At 39.9% G+C, this 17,598-nt stretch overlaps 1 protein-coding gene across 1 annotated transcript in view; it reads left to right on the forward strand.

The window, feature by feature from the left end:
• Positions 1 to 17,598, forward strand: part of TMEM132D (transmembrane protein 132D) — a 1,480,018-nt gene that overhangs the window by 1,181,748 nt on the left and 280,672 nt on the right. Inside the window, exon 5 of the mRNA XM_077461813.1 lies at positions 269 to 412. Within this exon, the coding sequence (XP_077317939.1) occupies positions 269 to 412 (144 nt within the window). The remainder of the gene's footprint in view (positions 1 to 268; positions 413 to 17,598) is intronic.

Below are 17,598 nucleotides of genomic sequence, written 5' to 3' on the forward strand. Positions count from 1 at the left end.
TTTTTAGGTAAGTGACTCATGTGAAAATAAAGTCTGGTTCCCAGCTCTAGTGTGCTGTTTTCACCCTTGAAATGTATTGTTTTAATTTGTTTTTGACATGTTTAATGTGTGTGTGGATGTGATGTGATGTGATATTGTATATACAATACTCTTAAAAAAAGTTCTGTTTTTGACTATAAGTATAAAGTATATGTATTTTGTTATAGTAAAGAGTTTTTTTTTTTTATTTGACATGAGATTAATAAGTATTTTTTATGTTGCATTGTAGGAATCAGAGATTCTGAACACTGCCATCCTCACTGGGAAAACAGTAGCAGTCCCTGTTAAGACTGTCAGTGTAGACAGCAGAAGCTCAGTGACTGATATTTCTGATATGGTTGAATGCAGATCATCTGATGAAGATGTGCTAAAGGTAAATCTTCTAACTGGATATTAACACGTTCCTGTTGATTTTGCACAACTTAAACTTAATAGGTATTTTTGTATCTGTTGTTTATTTCTTAAGAATGGATGTGTGTGGACACAAACAAATGTGATGAAGATTTTAGAAAATAAAAGGGAATACAATTAAAATCTTCAAAAATGTGTTTTAAGGAAATTAACTGTAACTCAATCATTCGTTATTTGCATTTTAAAATAAGGTTGGAAGCACAAAATTAGAATGCTAATTCATTTAATGGCACAGATACAGCATACTGTATATATTCATATTTCAGACAGGCTAAATGTTGGCTACCCTGAAAGCAAGGTACTTTTAAATCAAATATATGTTGCTGTTTTGATTTATCTGACATGTAAGAGGTACTTCAGTCAGATAAAAAGAAAGAATATTCTAATGTCTTAAACACTGGTTGTTTTCTATTTGGAAGAAAAAAAGGTAATTTAATTTTCAACCCATGGTAAGAGCATCACTTTCCCTGACTCACATAAGAATGATACTTGAAAATGGTTTGTATCAATAGTCATTAAAAATGTCAATACCGGTTGATGAAGGATAGTAATTATTATACACATCTTCCACACTGTACAGCTCGACAAGTACGGTAATTCACCTGTTTCCTGGTTTCGCAAAAAAGCTTCCTCACAAACCCACCTGCAATTCCTACTAGACAGCAAATCTGTGTCATCTGTCCAATAACAAGGAGGTGATGCAAAAGAGTAGTAAACCTGAAGCACAAAGTTGTTAAGAAAACGTCTTGGCCGTGTTGTGGGGCATAGGTGTGTGAATTGCAAGAGTGACTGAACCAACATTTTTGACAGATAGCAATATTTGGTTCCTTGCCTGGAACCTAATAAATCATAACTAATGATCTGCTCCATTGGGAGCACTCACATCCAGTGGCGGCTGGTGCTCAAAATTGTTGGGGGGTGCAAACAAACTGAAAAAAAAAAACATCAATTGTAGCCTTACTGTGCCCATCAAACGCAGCCACTGTGCCATCAAACAGCCACTGTGCCCATCAATTGCAGACACTGTAGCATCAAACACAGGCACTGTGCCATCAAACGCAGCCACTGTGCCCATCAAACGCAGCCACTGTACCAACAAACACAGTCACTGTGCCACCAAACGCAGCAACTGTTCAATCAAATGCAGACACTGTTCCCATCAATTGCTGCCACTGTGCCCATCAAACGCAGCCACTGTGCCCATTAAACGCTGCCACTGTGCCATCAAATGCTCCCACTGTGCCCATCAAATGCTCCCACTGTGCCCATCAAATGCTCCCAGTGTGCCATCAAATGCTCCCACTGTGCCCCCCCACCTGCTGTCTGCCTGCCACTTACCCTGTCCCAGTGGGGCAGCGGATGATGGCAACGAGCGGTTTTCTTCATGTCCTCGAGGTCTTCTCCCACCCGATGCTCCTGTCCTTTCCTATGATTGGACGCCTGACAGGCATCCAATCACAGCACCTGTAATTTCATCCAATCAGGTGATGGGTAACAGATCTGAGCCCCTGATTGGCCGAGAGGCGGTTCAGTGTTAGGAAAATGAATATGCATTCACTTTCCTAAGACCCCTTTCACACTGGGGCTCTTTGCAGGCACTACAGCACTAAAAATAGCGCTTGCAAAGCGCCTTTCACTCCATTCACTCCAGTGTGAAAGCCCTCAGGCACAGGTATACCGCTGGCAAAGCGCTGCTGCAGCAGCACTTTGCGAGTGGTTTAACCCTTTTTTGGCCGCTAGTGGGGGTTAAAAGTGCCCCGCTAGCAGCCGAAAACCTCTTCAAATATATCGGCACTTTACTGCCGCCCCCGCCCACCCAGTGTGAAATGGGCCTAACACAGCTGAGTGAACTGCAATCACCAAGCATGGCGTTCGCTGTTTACCATTTTGACGCCTATTAGAGCATATGGCTCTAATCAGGTGCTTCAAAAAAAAAATACCCTGCACCCAAAAAGCAGCCGGAAGCCTGAATAGGGGGTGGCAGCAGCATCCATGGATAGAGGGGCGCTCTCCCATCTCCCCTCTTTTCCTGTGGCCTGCCAGGTTGCGTGTTCAGATAAGAGTCTGGTATGGATTGGGGGGGACTCCTACACCATTTTTTTTTATTTGGCCTATTCTGATACTCCTCTCCTACATGTAAAAATCATAATTTTTTGCTAGAACATTACTCAGAACCCCCAAACATTATATATATATATATATATATATATATATATATATATATTTAACAAACACCATAGGGCAGTAATGGCGAACCTTGGCACTCCAGATGTTTTAGAACTACATTTCCCATGATGCTCATGCATTCTGCAGTGTAGCTGAGCATCCTGGGAAATTTAGTTCCAAAACATCTGGGGTGCCAAGGTTTGCCATCACTGCCCTAGGGAATAAAATTGCGGTCACTGCAACTTTTTATCTCGCACGGTATTTGCGCAACAATTTTTCAACCGTGTTTTTAAAAAAATTATTTAAAAAAATAACAAAACAGTTAAGTTAGCCCAATTTTTTTATATAATATGAAATATGATGTTACGCTGCGTAAACAGATACCCAACATGTCACGTTTTAAAATTGCGCACATGTGCACATGGAATGACGCCAAACTTGAGTACTTAAAAATCTCCATAGGAGATGCTTTAAATTTTTTTACAGGTTACATGTTTAGAGTTACAGAGGAGGTCTAGTGCTAGAATTGTTTTTTTTAATCACTTTTATTCCTATTACAAGGAATGTAAACGTCCCTTGTAATAGGAATCATTCATGACGGGTCCTCTTTATGGAGAGATGCGGGGTCAATAAGACCCCGCATCTCTCCTTCAGGCTGGAAAGCAGGTGATCGGAAAAAAAAATCCACAATCTCATGCTTACCAGCCGCAATTGCAGCTTTGTTTACATCTGCGGCCCAGACGTGACATCATAACATCGCGCCCAGGCCTCCGACGGTTATAGAGGAAAATGCTCATCATCCGGTGGTGGCTCGTCATCCGGTGGTGGCTGATTCTTTCTCAGGGTCCCCAATGGCAGGGAGAGCCCAGAGAAGCACCGGATGGCGGTGGGAGGGGGGATGTCCCCTCCCGTCGCTTGTAAGAATGATTATGCAGCAGAACTGCCGCTATTATTGTTCTTATGGTACACAGAATCGCCGGCTGAAAACAAAGATATCTGAATGATGCCTGTAGCTGCAGGCATCATTCAGATATTCCCACTGAAACTCAAGGACGTCATATGACGCCCTTTGCGGGAAGTGGTTAATTTCCATATTAGACTGAAGGGCCTGGTATGGATTTTAAGGGGACCTCCACGAAATTTTTGTTTTTAAATTTTGGGGGTTCCCCTTAATATTTATACCAGACCCAAAGGGCCTGGTAATGGACTGGGAGGGGGAACCCATGCTCTTTCTTTCAATGAGTCTATCTAATCTATATTGCTGAGACCTGACAATTCATTACAGCCGCGATCAGTTTTTAATGACAATTTTTTCTTTAGAAATGTCATTTTGTTGTGGTACTGTTCTAAACACGAAATGTGCCACTTTACAGGCACCCCCCAGGCACGATATTTAAAGGAATATTTCATTTTTATTGTTCCACTTCAAGCATTAAAAAAATCACTGCCCCTGAAAAAACAGACGTTTTTTAAAAAAAATATTTGTATTGATACATGTCCCCTGTGGTATGGGGACATGTCCCCCAAACACTTTTTATGGCATAGAATCCTTTAAAATGGGCAGTTTTGATTTTTCATGTTTGTGTCCCATTGACTTTAACAGTGTTTTTGTGTTCTTCAGAATTTTTTGCCTGTTCGGTATTTTGTGGTGCGAATCGAACCAGGGGGTGTTCGGCTCATCCTTGCTTTAAAGTCTCTTTTATTAATTAATGTGTTATTCAGTTTGGTAGGTAACATAGGGGTGTGAGATTTTTTTTTGTGCTATTGCAGGTGCTCTTTTTAAAAGTAAAATGTATCCCTTTCTCAGGATAACTTTTTATACCCAAATGCTAACAGCAGCAGTGAGGCTATGATGAAATGTGCAGGGCTGTTAAAGCAGCAGATGATACAATAAAAAATGTAATTCTGTTTGTAAAGGCACTTTAGTGCCTTCTCAAAACTTGCAAGCTTCTCTGCTAATTAAAGGGTCTGTGTCACAAAATGCAATATCCACTTATATCATAGTGGAATTTCCTGTTTATATGTGTCGTTATTGTGAGTAAAAGTAAAAGTACATTTTTACATTTGTATACTGTAGTATGCAGCGTGCAATAACTTGCTTTGACTAATTAGTTATAAAGCATGTGGAGGAGGACCTTACAGAATGCTAAAGTCTAATAAACGAAATGAATCAACTAAAATTGTTGCTTAAAGTGGCCCTTGTTATGACTTCATCTGGCGATATCATTTGTTCATTTGTTGGTGAAGAAAAATGAATACTCTGTTTATAAACCAATATTTTATTATCTATTGGGTGTCTAGAACCCTGCTTTACAGATGATACGTGTTATTAGGAGGAGGAGGCAAGAGAAGCAATATATATACAAATTAAAGTGCATTAGGTGTAGACTACTGGAGGAAAAATAGCAGAAAAAGAGCATTAGCTCTACAGGCAGATTATAACAATCAGTGGCATACCTAGACTATTGGAAACCCAGGATGGACCTCCCAATATAAATATATAAATATATATATATTTACCGTATATATATATATATATATATATATATATATATATATATATATACTGTATACTTAAAATGCTGTCTTTGAGTAGAGTGTCTCCTAACAGGGGCACAAACCTGGGAGATATCTTCCCTTTCAAGGTACTTTGAAAACTTCAAGCTACGGAGATCACTTTGGGAATACCAAAATCTGGAGAAAGTTGTAAAAAAATGTTTTCTCAATTCACAATCGATACTCCAGAGTCCAGAACTCTGCATACATGTGAACCCTGTGTAATTTCTATAATCATTTTTACAGTGACAGGGCTGTGCACTGTCACAAAATATATACTGTGTATTGTGAAACACAAGCTGGCAGGATTTTGATTAATGAATATGTGTCACATACGTTTCTTACCTACACATGGTGATGAGCTCCAGGGTTTATGGCTAATATGGAGAACACTATTTTTAGAATCTTAATAAGTTCTGTTTTAGATCCTGAAGACAGGAGACCTTATAGAATTTGGGGTGGAATAAAACCTCTAGTGCTAGGTCAACAGAGTACCTTGATTTCCAGACATTATTATTAGTTGAAACTATACACAGGCATTTATATATGCAATCTGACTGGTGTTCAAGGCTTTCTTTCTCTCTCCCGTGAAAGCCGGCTGCTTGGTGAAAGGAACTGACTGTTGATAGAACACTAAATGGTACAAGCACGGCCTGTTTGTAATGGGGAATCTGTTTGCAGGGCAGCCTGTTAGCCAGGAACTGACCTACAGTAAGTTTCCTTATTGGCTCAGACAAGCAAATGTTTTGTTTGCTTTACGACTTCCTTTGTAAAGGCCTCCTGCAAAGAAGTTGTGTTTGCTGCCTTGCTGAATAAAAAGTTGAGGACAAACCTGCTTGAACTGCTCCTGGATGTAAAGGAACACGTGAAATCAAAACATACTAAACAATGGAGGCTTCTCTGAAATCTTGCACTGCATTAGTCTGACAACATAATAGGCTCAGAATCAGAATGTGTTGGTGACACACATACACAGTGTTACTCACCACAGTGGGTGAGAAAACTAAGCAATGTTGAGTTTGCTGAAACTAAGAGGAAAATCCAAAATCACTGAACATAGCTCCCAAACCCTATTGATGCCTATGGGATTTTCAAATTTTGTACTTTTTCCAGGCCAATTTGCAAGCTTTGGTTTAAAAAGGGCATGGGTAGATGGGCACTGCCGAAATTAAAAATAATGTTTGACAGGGAGAATGTATTTTTTTAATGTAGGTTAAAGGGAAACATTAAAAATACACAATTTATTTTAAAAACCATGCTTGCGGGATGCCTTAAACCTGCATCTAAATTGGTACACCTGTTGGATGTGCTCTGGCAAAAGTGATATTTAGAAAAAAGAAAATGTTGCCACTGATTGACTTTCCAAACTAGATATTTTTTTTTTTTTTTGGGGAAAATACACTGGATATGGGTCTGGTATGGATTTGGAGTAGGACCCCACATGTTTTTTTTTTCCTAATGTCTTGCCAGCAATGCAATGCATATGTGTGATGGCATGGAGGGTGAGCTTTAACTTCCTCTTATGCGTCTATGACACCAGTACTCACTGTGCACTCCCAGTACAGTAACCAAGCTCCAGAAAAAAATTGTAGCACAGTGTCCCCTCAAGTCTACACCAGACCCTTTAAGGGTTATGTAGTGCAACATTTGTGTGTGCTAATAATTAATTTAGTTTATTTTTTATTTAAAACATAGTTTGACAAACATTTGTGTATAATATAACCATTTCTTAAATTTAGAGGTTCTGTGTTTTCACTTCATATATGTTTTTTAGGTATCTTTTGCTAACTTTTTAAAGCTGCAAGTGAAAAGTAAAAAAAAAAAAAAAATGGCCTGGCCATCACAGTTAAAAATGGTAGGCAGGCCCCAGCAGGTATAGGGTTAAAAGTCCACTCTACTAAAACAATTATTATTATTATTATTATTATTTATTATCTACTAAAAAAATGATCTACCAGAATATTATAAATCTTGAAAATTTTAATAGCAAGCTTTTTCAAATGTATTTTCTCAGTTTCCTTTCAAAAAGACTTGATGTGCTACAAAAAGGTGCTACTCTCCTTGAGTGAATTTTAATGTTTTGTTATTATACATAAGGTGTACTTTGGAGAAGCGTAACACCATGTAATGCCAACAGCATTAGAATTGGGTGTTCTCATGGGAATGTCTCGTCAACTGAATCTTTGATAGATATAACAAACCAGAAATATCACAATGCTGTAATATTGAGCTTCAGCTTTTTTTTTTTGTGATATTAGCAATACATTAATAAATCCCACATTCATTTTTAGACTTCTAACATCTTCTTGAAATATTTATGTAAAATTACTTTTTTTTATTTTTTATGAAGATAGCTAGGATCATGATTCCATTTTGCCTTAAACACCTAAAAAAAAAAAAAAAAAAAAAAAAAAAAATTGGATGGTTTAATATATCTTAAGATACAAAGCAACTTTAAAAGTATGTTATTTTCTTACATCAGCCTTCAGTTTGTCTGTGCTTTGAAAGCAGTGATAGTGAGCCAAGGCCTGTAAAAACATTGTTCTGTGTTTCTGTCTCTGCAAGGAAAGGGGAGGAAGCTCTACATACTTGTTTGATTTAATGTCTTCAGTGTCAGGAGCCATAACCTATCATTTCTATGCAGTACTGCACTCAAGTAATCACTTATGCAAGGGCTACCTGCTTCTCCAATAACTAGATATATATAGTGCTGTACAGAAATCGTTGTTTGAAACTGTGAAGATGCAGAGTAGCACAATGTAAACATTGCAATGTTTAATCTTGTCTTAAATAGTGATTATACAACTTAAAAAAATAAAATAAAATACAACTCCACCTTCTCAGATGAACCTATACTATAAGTCAGAACATTATGAACCCTGATAATCAAGCATATTACATAATATGGCCCAATGCAGACTTTTCAAGGTAATATTGTTCCCTGAAGCTAGCGCTTGGTGTTTCTCATGGCAAAGTTGAGGAAAAGTGGACAAATATGAATCCCTGAAGTTCTCATAAAACAGGTGAATTCTGTAAATACAGCCTCTGACTTCTGAAGCTAAGTGTTCCCTAAACTGTCTTCATTCCCATAATGCCATAGTGAAACTTCATTCAAACTTGTTTAAACTTAACAGCTAAGGATCAGTAAGTTTTTTTAATGTTGTCCCTGCCCCTGTTTGGTGAATTTAGCCTGACACTCTAGATGACACACAATGCAATTCTCTGAATTAGACTTCCTATTTCCCATCTCTAGAGTGCAGGCATTACATACAGTATACCTGGAAAAGGCAGTAAAAAGCACAAAATGTTGTCACTTCCAACTAAATTCTTAAAAGTACTATCTAAGGAATACACTCTAGAAGCAGAAAACAGGAAGTTTAGCAATGTCCTTGGTGTCACAGAGATAAGAAATGTTAACAATAAAGACATAACAGATGTTTAAACTCTACCCTGTTCTTCTTAAACTTTAAAAAAAAGTTCAGAGAGAGTTGCACTTTAAAATTTTGATATTAGAATGTAATACATTTGTATAATAGAGATATATTTTCAATTGTTTGATGTCATTTTACATTGCAAATGTGATAACCTTTTGTCTTGAGTGGAGAAGGAGCTCACTTATAATGTCTAGATTGTGTTAATGATTGCATTAGACCATAATGTATTTCTTCATGCTGGCTTGGGATTTAAGTAATAAACCTTCATGTAGCCTCTTAAGAGCAATGTAGGTAACAGAATGTCTCTGCCGCTGCTACAAAGTCTAAGGGTTTTCATTTTACAAGACTATTAAAAGTGTGAGGAAAGAGGTGGCAGATGGCGCAGCCAAGTTGGGCTATAAAGAACTAGAGAAATGATTCAAGATTCTTGTGCTTGTGTTCAATTAGCTGTGAAGATGTCTCTTTGTCATGGCACTTTGAATTCCTAAAGTCCTATATCTAGCAAGTAAAACTGCAGCGTTTGTTTTCACTAATACTCACACAAAATGTTCGGATCTGCAAAAAGAATATCTGAGGAAGGCATGCATTCCAACCAGGGATGTACATATTTTTTTACTTTTTTGAGGAGAGGGGTCAGCTCTCTCAAGTTATGATAGTTTCAGAGGTTTGAAAAAATATACCAGACATATCTTTCCTGAACAAATTCTTTACTTGGAACCATGCTAATTGTTTTAAAATATAACTAAAGGCAAAAACTTTTTCAGTTTTGGAAAAAGTGGAGAGCGAATAGAACACCTTTTAGTTTTTTTGTTTGCTGTCTGTGCCCTTTAGATAGATTCACCCTTTATATTTGCCCTGTTTTGAATTGTCCACAGTGGGGAAATATTCCAATGGGGACACTAGTTCTGATGAACCTGGTGAAAACCAGAGATTCTTTTGCTTTGAATGAATTTTTCCCCACTTCCTATTTTGGTAATTGGCAGGAAGTGAGTAGAAATCTCTCTAATGGGACGCGGATGACAAAAATAATCCTTACATACATTATAATCCTCCTTTACCCTATCCAAAATGTTTTGCCTCTAGTTCTACTGTAATGCTATAAAACTATGATGCTGAAAACTCAGAGTGAAAATATGCAGCAGGTACCAGGTAAAAATCTTTTTGAAGTAATAAAGTGTAGAGACAAATAGTGGGCGTGGTTATGTTTTGATAGCTTAAAGTGGAGTTCCACTAGTTTTTCTGTTTATTAAAAGTCAGCAGCTACAAAAAGTGTAGCTGCTGACTTTTAATAAACACACTCACCTGTCCCAGGGTCCAGCAACGCGGCCACCCAAAGCCTCGGTTCTCTCCCCCGCCTCTCCCCAGTGCCAGCATCACTAGTGGAGGTGCACACTGTGCATATGTAAGTCATGCTGCATGTCCTGAATGGCCGAGCAATATTCTGGGACCTATGACGTGTCCCAGAAGTTTTCAGGGACAGGGGAAGCAGTTGCCTAGACTGTGTGAGCGAAACTGGGAGCTGGGTACATGTCAAAACTAGGTACCCACTCCCCCCACCCCAAAAAAAATGTCATGCCAAATGTGGCATGTCAAAGGGTTAGGAGTCCTTAAAGCGAAGGTTCCACTTTTGGGTGGAACTCCACTTTAAAAAGCTGTGGTTAAACAAAATCTAAGCCCCTTACATTGAGGGGAATTTATCAAAACTAGAACAACCAGAGCCTGGAGTAGCAACCAATCAGCTTCTATCTTTCATTGGCAAAGCTTAAAGCTGTTCGAGTAAAATGTAAGTTCGCTCATTCGCCGAATACCCAACATTATGGGGTGGTCACGGAGTGCGCCATAATGAATGGCGAGACCGTCAATGCACTGCAAGATTGCAGTGCATTGACTGCTGCTGATTGGACAAAGCATGCACCTGACCTGCATGCTTTGGCCAATCACAGTGCGCTCTGCTGTGAGACACATGATTGACCAAATCATGACCTTTGGCCAATCACGGCTCAGGGGGCTGAGTCCACGCCCCTCACTATGCAATAGCCCGTACACATGATCCGAAAATCGGATGAAAATACTGCTTTCTACGCAATCGTTCGATAACCAGATCTTTAGTACAGAGCTTTTGAGAGCCAATCATGACAATTCAGCTGATATTATTAGATCGGACAAGCACAAAACATTTCCTTGTACGATACCAGATCGTATGATTTTCATTTTGTCAGTACAGTTGTCATCTGAAAATACAATACAAATACATTACAACACATGACATCACTTTTTCTGTCGTACGAGAATTTTCGTGACTTTAGTAACCTATTCAAATTTCTACTTGCGACTATTAAGCGAAAAAAGTTGTACGATCTGTCGTACGATATTCTGATCATGTGTATGGGCATTAAGGTGGCTTACATGGCAGCCAAACAGTTTTATGAATGAGAGCAGCAAAATTACATTTGTAAAGGGAAAAATGCCATTTAAAACAACTCGCGGCTGTAATGTATTGCTGTATCCTGGCAATATAGATAAAAATCATTTAAAAAAATGGCATAGGGGTCCCCCCAAAATACATGCCAGGCCCTTATCCAAGCAGGCAACCTGGCAGGCCACAGGACAAGGCAGGGGGCGAGAGAGCTCCCCCCCTCCTGAATCGTACAAGGCCACATGCCCTCAACATGGGGAGAGTGCTTTGGGGTCCCCCAAAACACCTTGACCTCATGTTGATGGGGACAAGGGCCTCTTCTCCACAACCCTTGCATGGTGATTGTGGGGGTCTGGGAGTGAGGGGCTTTTCGGAATCTAGAAGCCCCCCCATGTTAATGGGTATCAGGTACATTCTATCCCTACCCATTCACCAAAATGTGTCAAAATGGTAAAAATGACAGTTTGGGACAAGTCCTTTATTAAAAAATAAAAAAATAAAGTGTCCCGTGATGTCCATTTATCTTCGATCACAGTGTTCAATGGATTGAGAAAAAAATACGGAAAAAGCTCTGCCTCCATGGGAGGCTGCCGCTGACTACAGGCTTTCTGCATTGACAGCTGTTATATAGATGAAGGCAGGGCCACCCGGTGACATAAACAGGTGACCCCGTCCCCTCCTCTGATATCACATGTTGTCACCAGACCTATTGAGCATACCGGTCCTTTCCATACCTGCAACAGTAATGATAGTTACATCTATCTCACTCTCAATATACCCTTTATCAAAATAGAGGCATGTTGGTACTAATCCGCAATCTCTGTACAATTCCGTCTACTTCGCTGTAATTGTCCTTTAGGGGCCACAGCCAGCCATGATCTATGATGAGAGCTAGAAAGTTATGTACGCATTGCTGCATCTGTTCTGTTAATGAATGATGTGCACCTGTCAAACAGGTGCAGAAAATTGGTCTTTGGGTATCGGTGGCGCCTTCCCACCATAACCCTATATAGGTACTCTTGATGAAAGCAAGAATTGGCCTTGCGGAAAAAAATGCAATGATAAGCACCTACATAAATAAATCAGTGCCGCTCTTGAAGGCACCTATCTCAATAGGTGAAAATGTGTATATCGGACAAACAGACAAATAATAATAATAATGTGAACTTGGTTTGTTTGTGTGCTAGCAGCTGGGCTGTGTTCTTCACAGGAATTTTGAAGTTTCACTACTTTTTTTTTTTGAAATAGCGCAATGTTTTTTCTTTTTTGTTCTGTTGTATTTCTTTTTTGTTTAATGATAAGCACCTGTCAAACAGATGCTGAAAAATTGGTCTTTGGGTGTTAATTGTGCCCATGAAACCTATACCAAAAACATTCTTCCAGATAAAATGATTGAACGCCCTCAAAGCTAGGCAGCCTCGAAGTCCTGCAGAGATTCCATATTCCAAAAATACTTAATCAGTGACATTAGCATCAGGGGCTTCATAGCTGGTAATCTAGGACTGATTCATTTTTATAAAAGTCAAACGGTCCACGTAGTCTGTGGACAGACACGTTCTATGATCAGTAATAAAACCCGTTCTGGATGCAGGGCAGCCCAACAACTCAGTAGCATACTGGGCACGTTCTGGCCAGTGGTCTATTCTCATGACCCAATAAGTCTGTAGATAGTCAGCTGGAAAGCTCTCCATTTCTGTTTTGTCCTGAGGTAATTGTTCACCATGTGTTGCAGACATTGCCGATGGGATGTGGAAGCTGACAGTCCTGGGCAGTGACTAAAACAATTCTGAAATGGCTCACTTAATCAGACTCCTTCTCCAGCGTTCCTCTCTTGACCAACGGAAGACTCAAAACTATGTTTTCCACGACACTGTAACCTACTGGAGTCAGGAAAAATGTTCAATAAAATCCTCTTTAATATGTCCTCAAGAGATTTTATCTTCTGCACTCTCTGTAGGGAGAGGATGAGTTCTGGGACCTTCCCCTTATAATAGTGGCCAAGGAGGGTTGCCAACCAGTGATCCTTCTCCTTTATGGCACGTATTCTTGGATCCTTTGAAGCCTGAGGTTGCCCTTGTGCCTCAAATTTGCAGAGGCTTGAGAAGCTCCTTGGGGTCACTCAGGATGACAGCATCTGGAACTTCTTCCTCCCAGCCACCTACTACTCCCAAGGGTCCTTGGGTTGGAAAGCCAGTGCTTACAGATTGACACATGTCTTCCTCTTCTTTGAATCCTATGAAAGTGCCAGAATCCTCCTCTTCATCCTCCTATTCTCTCTCCTCCTGTGTGTTCTGTGAAATAGGAATGATGGTGTCTGGATAAAGTGGGCCTTGAAAGGAAAGGAAGTCCTCCTCTTCCTCCTGCTGCTCTTCCTCCAGTGCCCTGTCCATAATGCCACGCAGAGTCTGCTCCAGCAGGAATGCAACAGGGATTGTGTCACTGATGTATGCACTGTCACAGCTCACCATCCATGTGGCCTCCTCAAATGGTGACAATACAGTGCATGCCCCCCTAATGATCAGCCACTGGCATGGGGGAAAAAAGATGAGGCAGCCTGAGCCTGTCGTCAGGTTGTACTCGCACAGGTACTCATTAATGGCCCTCTGCTGCATGTATATCAACTGCAGCATTGCCAAAGTCTAGGTCCACCTGGTGGGCATGTCACAATTCAGGCGGTTTATGTGCAGTTGGAATTCCCACTGAATTTCAGCCAACTGAGCACCGGCTGTGTATGACCGTCTGAAATGGCTACAGACTCTTCTGGCCAGCTTTAGCACATCTTGCAACCCTGGGTACGTATTTAGGAAATGCTGCACCACCAAATTGAGGACATGTGCCAGGCATAGCACATGTGTCAAATTTCCCTGTGGGAACAGGAGGTTTGAGCTATTATCTCCATTCCTCACCATTCCTGGCTCCAGCTGGCATGGTGTGAACCACCTCTGGGCCTATCCCTGCAGAGCTGCAAGAATCTCTGCTCCAGTGTGGTTCCTGTCCCTAAACACACCAGCTAAAGCACTGCATGGCCCCTTTTAGCCTGACTCATGGGAAACCCCTTTAATGCTTACGGGGTACCTGATGTTCATAGGAGGGCATGGAGATGGCAGTGGAGGAGGAGGTAGAGCTCACAGGTCTGGCATCATCACCACCAACTGTATGGAGACGTGGGAGCACAACAAGTTGCAGCACCGAGCCCTGTCCTACATCCTTTCCAGTTGCAAGCAGAGTTACCTAGTGTGCTGTGAACTAAATATATAGTCTCTGCCCATGTCACTATGTGGCGTTAAACTAGCAAAAATGCACACAGAACTTTATGGCGTTAAACTGGCAGTAACACACACAGAACTATATGGCGTTAAACTGGAAGTTACACACAAAACTATATGGAGTTAAACTTGTAGTAACGCACACAGAATTAAATGGCGTTAAACTGGCAGTAAAATATACAGAAGTAAATGGCGTTAAACTGGCAGTAACGCATACAGAAGTAAATGGCATTAAACTTGGAGTAACGCACAAAACTTTATGGCGTTAAACTGGCAGTAACACAAAACTATAAGGCGTTAAACTGGCAGTAACGCACAAAACTTTATGGAGTTAAACTGGCAGTAACACACAACTATATGGCATTAAACTGGCAGTAACGCACAAGAAACTATGTGGAGTTAAACTGGCATTAACACACACAGAACTATATGGCGTTAAACTGGCAGTAATGCACACAAAACTATATAGCGTTAAACTTGCAGTAACGCACACAGAAGTAAATGGTGTTAAACTTGTAGTAATGCACAAAACTATATTGCGTTAAACTGACAGTAACGCACACAGAACTATATGACATTAAATTGGCAGCAACGCACACAGAACTATATAGTGTTAAACTGGCAGTAACGCACACAGAAGTAAATGGCATTAAACTGGCAGTAGCGCAATCAAATAGACGTGTTCAACTGTCACTACACTGACACTATCTGAACTGTCCCTACCTTAGCTATACAATAATGTAAAGATTACTGACACGGTCTTACTACACTGCACTGAAACTATCTGAGCTGTCCCTACTCTACACTAATGTATGTATGTATGAATGTATATATATATATATATATATATATATATATATATATATATATATATATATATATATATATACCTGTATACAGTGAGGGAAAAAGTATTTGATGCCCTGCTGATTTTGTATGTTTGTCCACTGACTGAAATAATCAGTCAATAATAATGTTATTGGTAAGTTTATTTTAACAGTGAGAGACTAATAAACAACAAAGAAAAACAGAAAACGCATTTCAAAAAAGTTATAAATTCATATGCATTTTAATGAGTGAAATCAGTATTTGACCCCTTCGCAAAACAGGACACCAGGTTTGCACACATCTCAGGAGGGATTTTGTCCCACACCTCTTTGCAGATCCTCTCCAAGTCATTAATATTTCAAGGCTGACGTTTGGTAACTTAAACCTTCAGCTTTCTACAGGTATTTTCTATGATATTAAGGTCTGGAAACTAGCTAGGCCACTCCAGGACCTTCATGTGCTTTTCCTTGAGCCACTGTCTTTGTTTCCTTGGTCGTGTATTTTGGGTCATTGTGATGTTGGAATATCCATCCGCGACCCATTTTCAATTCCTTTGCTGAGGAAAGGAGGTTCTCACTCATCATCCCCTAGATGCAGTGAAGTTGTCCTGTCTTCTTAGCAAAAAAACACCCTCAAAGCATAATGTTTCCACCTCTTTGATGGTGGGGATGGTGTTCTTGGGGTCATAGGCAGCATTCCTCCTCCTCCAAACACAGAGGGTTCAGTTGATGCCAAAGAGCTTGATTTTGGTCTCATCTGAACACAAGACTTCTACCCAGTTCTGCTATGAATCATTCAGATGTTCATTAGCAAAGTTCAGATGGGCCTGTACATGTGCTTTTTTGAGCAGGGGGACCTTGCGGGCACTGCAAGATTTAAGTCTTTCCCAGCGTAGTGTGTTACCAATTATTTTCTTGGTGACTATGGTCCCAGCTGCCTTAAGATCATTGACAAGATACTCCTGTATAGCTCTGGGCTAATTCCTCACCATTCTCACGATCATTGGAACGCCACAGGGTGAGATCTTGTATGGAGACCCAGACCGAGGGAGAGTGACAGTTATTATGTGTTTCTTCCATTTGCAAATAATCACACTAACCGTGGTCACCCTCTCACCAAGCTGCTTGGCAATGGTCTTGTAGCCTATTCCAGCCTTGTGTAGATCTACAATATTGTCCCTGACATCCTTGGACAGCTCTTTGGTCTTGGTCGTGGTGGAGCGGTTTGAATCTGATTGATTGCTTCTGTGGACAGGTGTCTGTTGTACAGGTAACAAGCTGAGATTAGGAGCACTCGAGTGCTCTTAATCTCCGCTCAATACCTGCATAGAAGACAACTGGGATCCAGAAATCATGCTGATTGATAGGGGATCAAATACTTATTTCATGCATTAAAATGCAAATCAATTTATACATTTTTTGAAATGCATTTTTCAGAATATTTTTGTTTGTTTTCCTGTGTCTCACTCTTAAAATAAACCTACCATTAAAATGATAGACTGATCGTTTCTTTGACAGTAGGAAAAAAAAAATCAGCAGGGGATCAAATACTTTTTCTCTCTCACACACACACATATATATATATATATATATACTGTTGTGCTCATAAGTTTACATTACTTGTCAGAATTTATGATTTCTTGCTCATTTTTCAGAGAATATGAATGATAACACAAAAACGTTTCTTTCACTCATGGTTAGTGTTTGGCTGAAGCCATTTATTATCAACTGTGTTTATTCTTTTTAAATTATAATGACAACAGAAACTAACCCCCAGTGTGGAAAACTATTCAAGTGTGACATTTTTGTTTTGTTTTAAATAAAAGTGGGCAGAAAAAAACCTGAAATGTACTTCTAACATGGAGTGAACTCACTAATTGGCACTACCAATGAGCTACAAATTCCCCAACTTGTCACAATTGGTGGAGAATGTGGGTAGAAAAGGCAGAATTCCATATCCTTGCATGCCTAAAACCATGAGTTGCCAGAGACTGTTGGTTTGTGCTTTGCTGTGCGAGTAGATAAATGTGTATGTGTGTGTGTGTGTCAACAATCAAGCATCAATGTACTTATAGACAGATCGCTCACACCTATACACACTCTCAAAAAGCGTACCTGAGTAACGTCGGGTGCCAGTCTGACAACGCGTTGAGGTGCGCACTGAGAGAGCATTGCAGTAACACACTTTATGAATATTACCCATATTGTGAGAATTGTATACTTTTGACAGTTTGGTGCACTCACAGCACCTGTAAATTGTGAGTGTTTTTATACCTTAGCATTGGATAAAAAAATATATATTTTTTTTAAAGTATAAGCAGTAAATCCAGCTTTCTCTTTTTATGATTTGGGTGAATGGAGATAAGCTTGAGGAAAGGAGAAATTTAACCCCAAGGCTGCCATCAAAGTGAAACTGCATACTAGATCCCCAGGGAGGGACACAAGCACATTGGCTGGTCTTATCCCCAAGGTGAGGGCACATC

The sequence above is a fragment of the Lithobates pipiens genome, unplaced genomic scaffold (genome assembly GCF_037356315.1).
Source record: "Lithobates pipiens isolate NorthernLeopardFrog02 unplaced genomic scaffold, aLitPip1_a1.2 Scaffold_3, whole genome shotgun sequence".
Taxonomy (NCBI): Eukaryota; Metazoa; Chordata; class Amphibia; order Anura; family Ranidae; genus Lithobates; species Lithobates pipiens.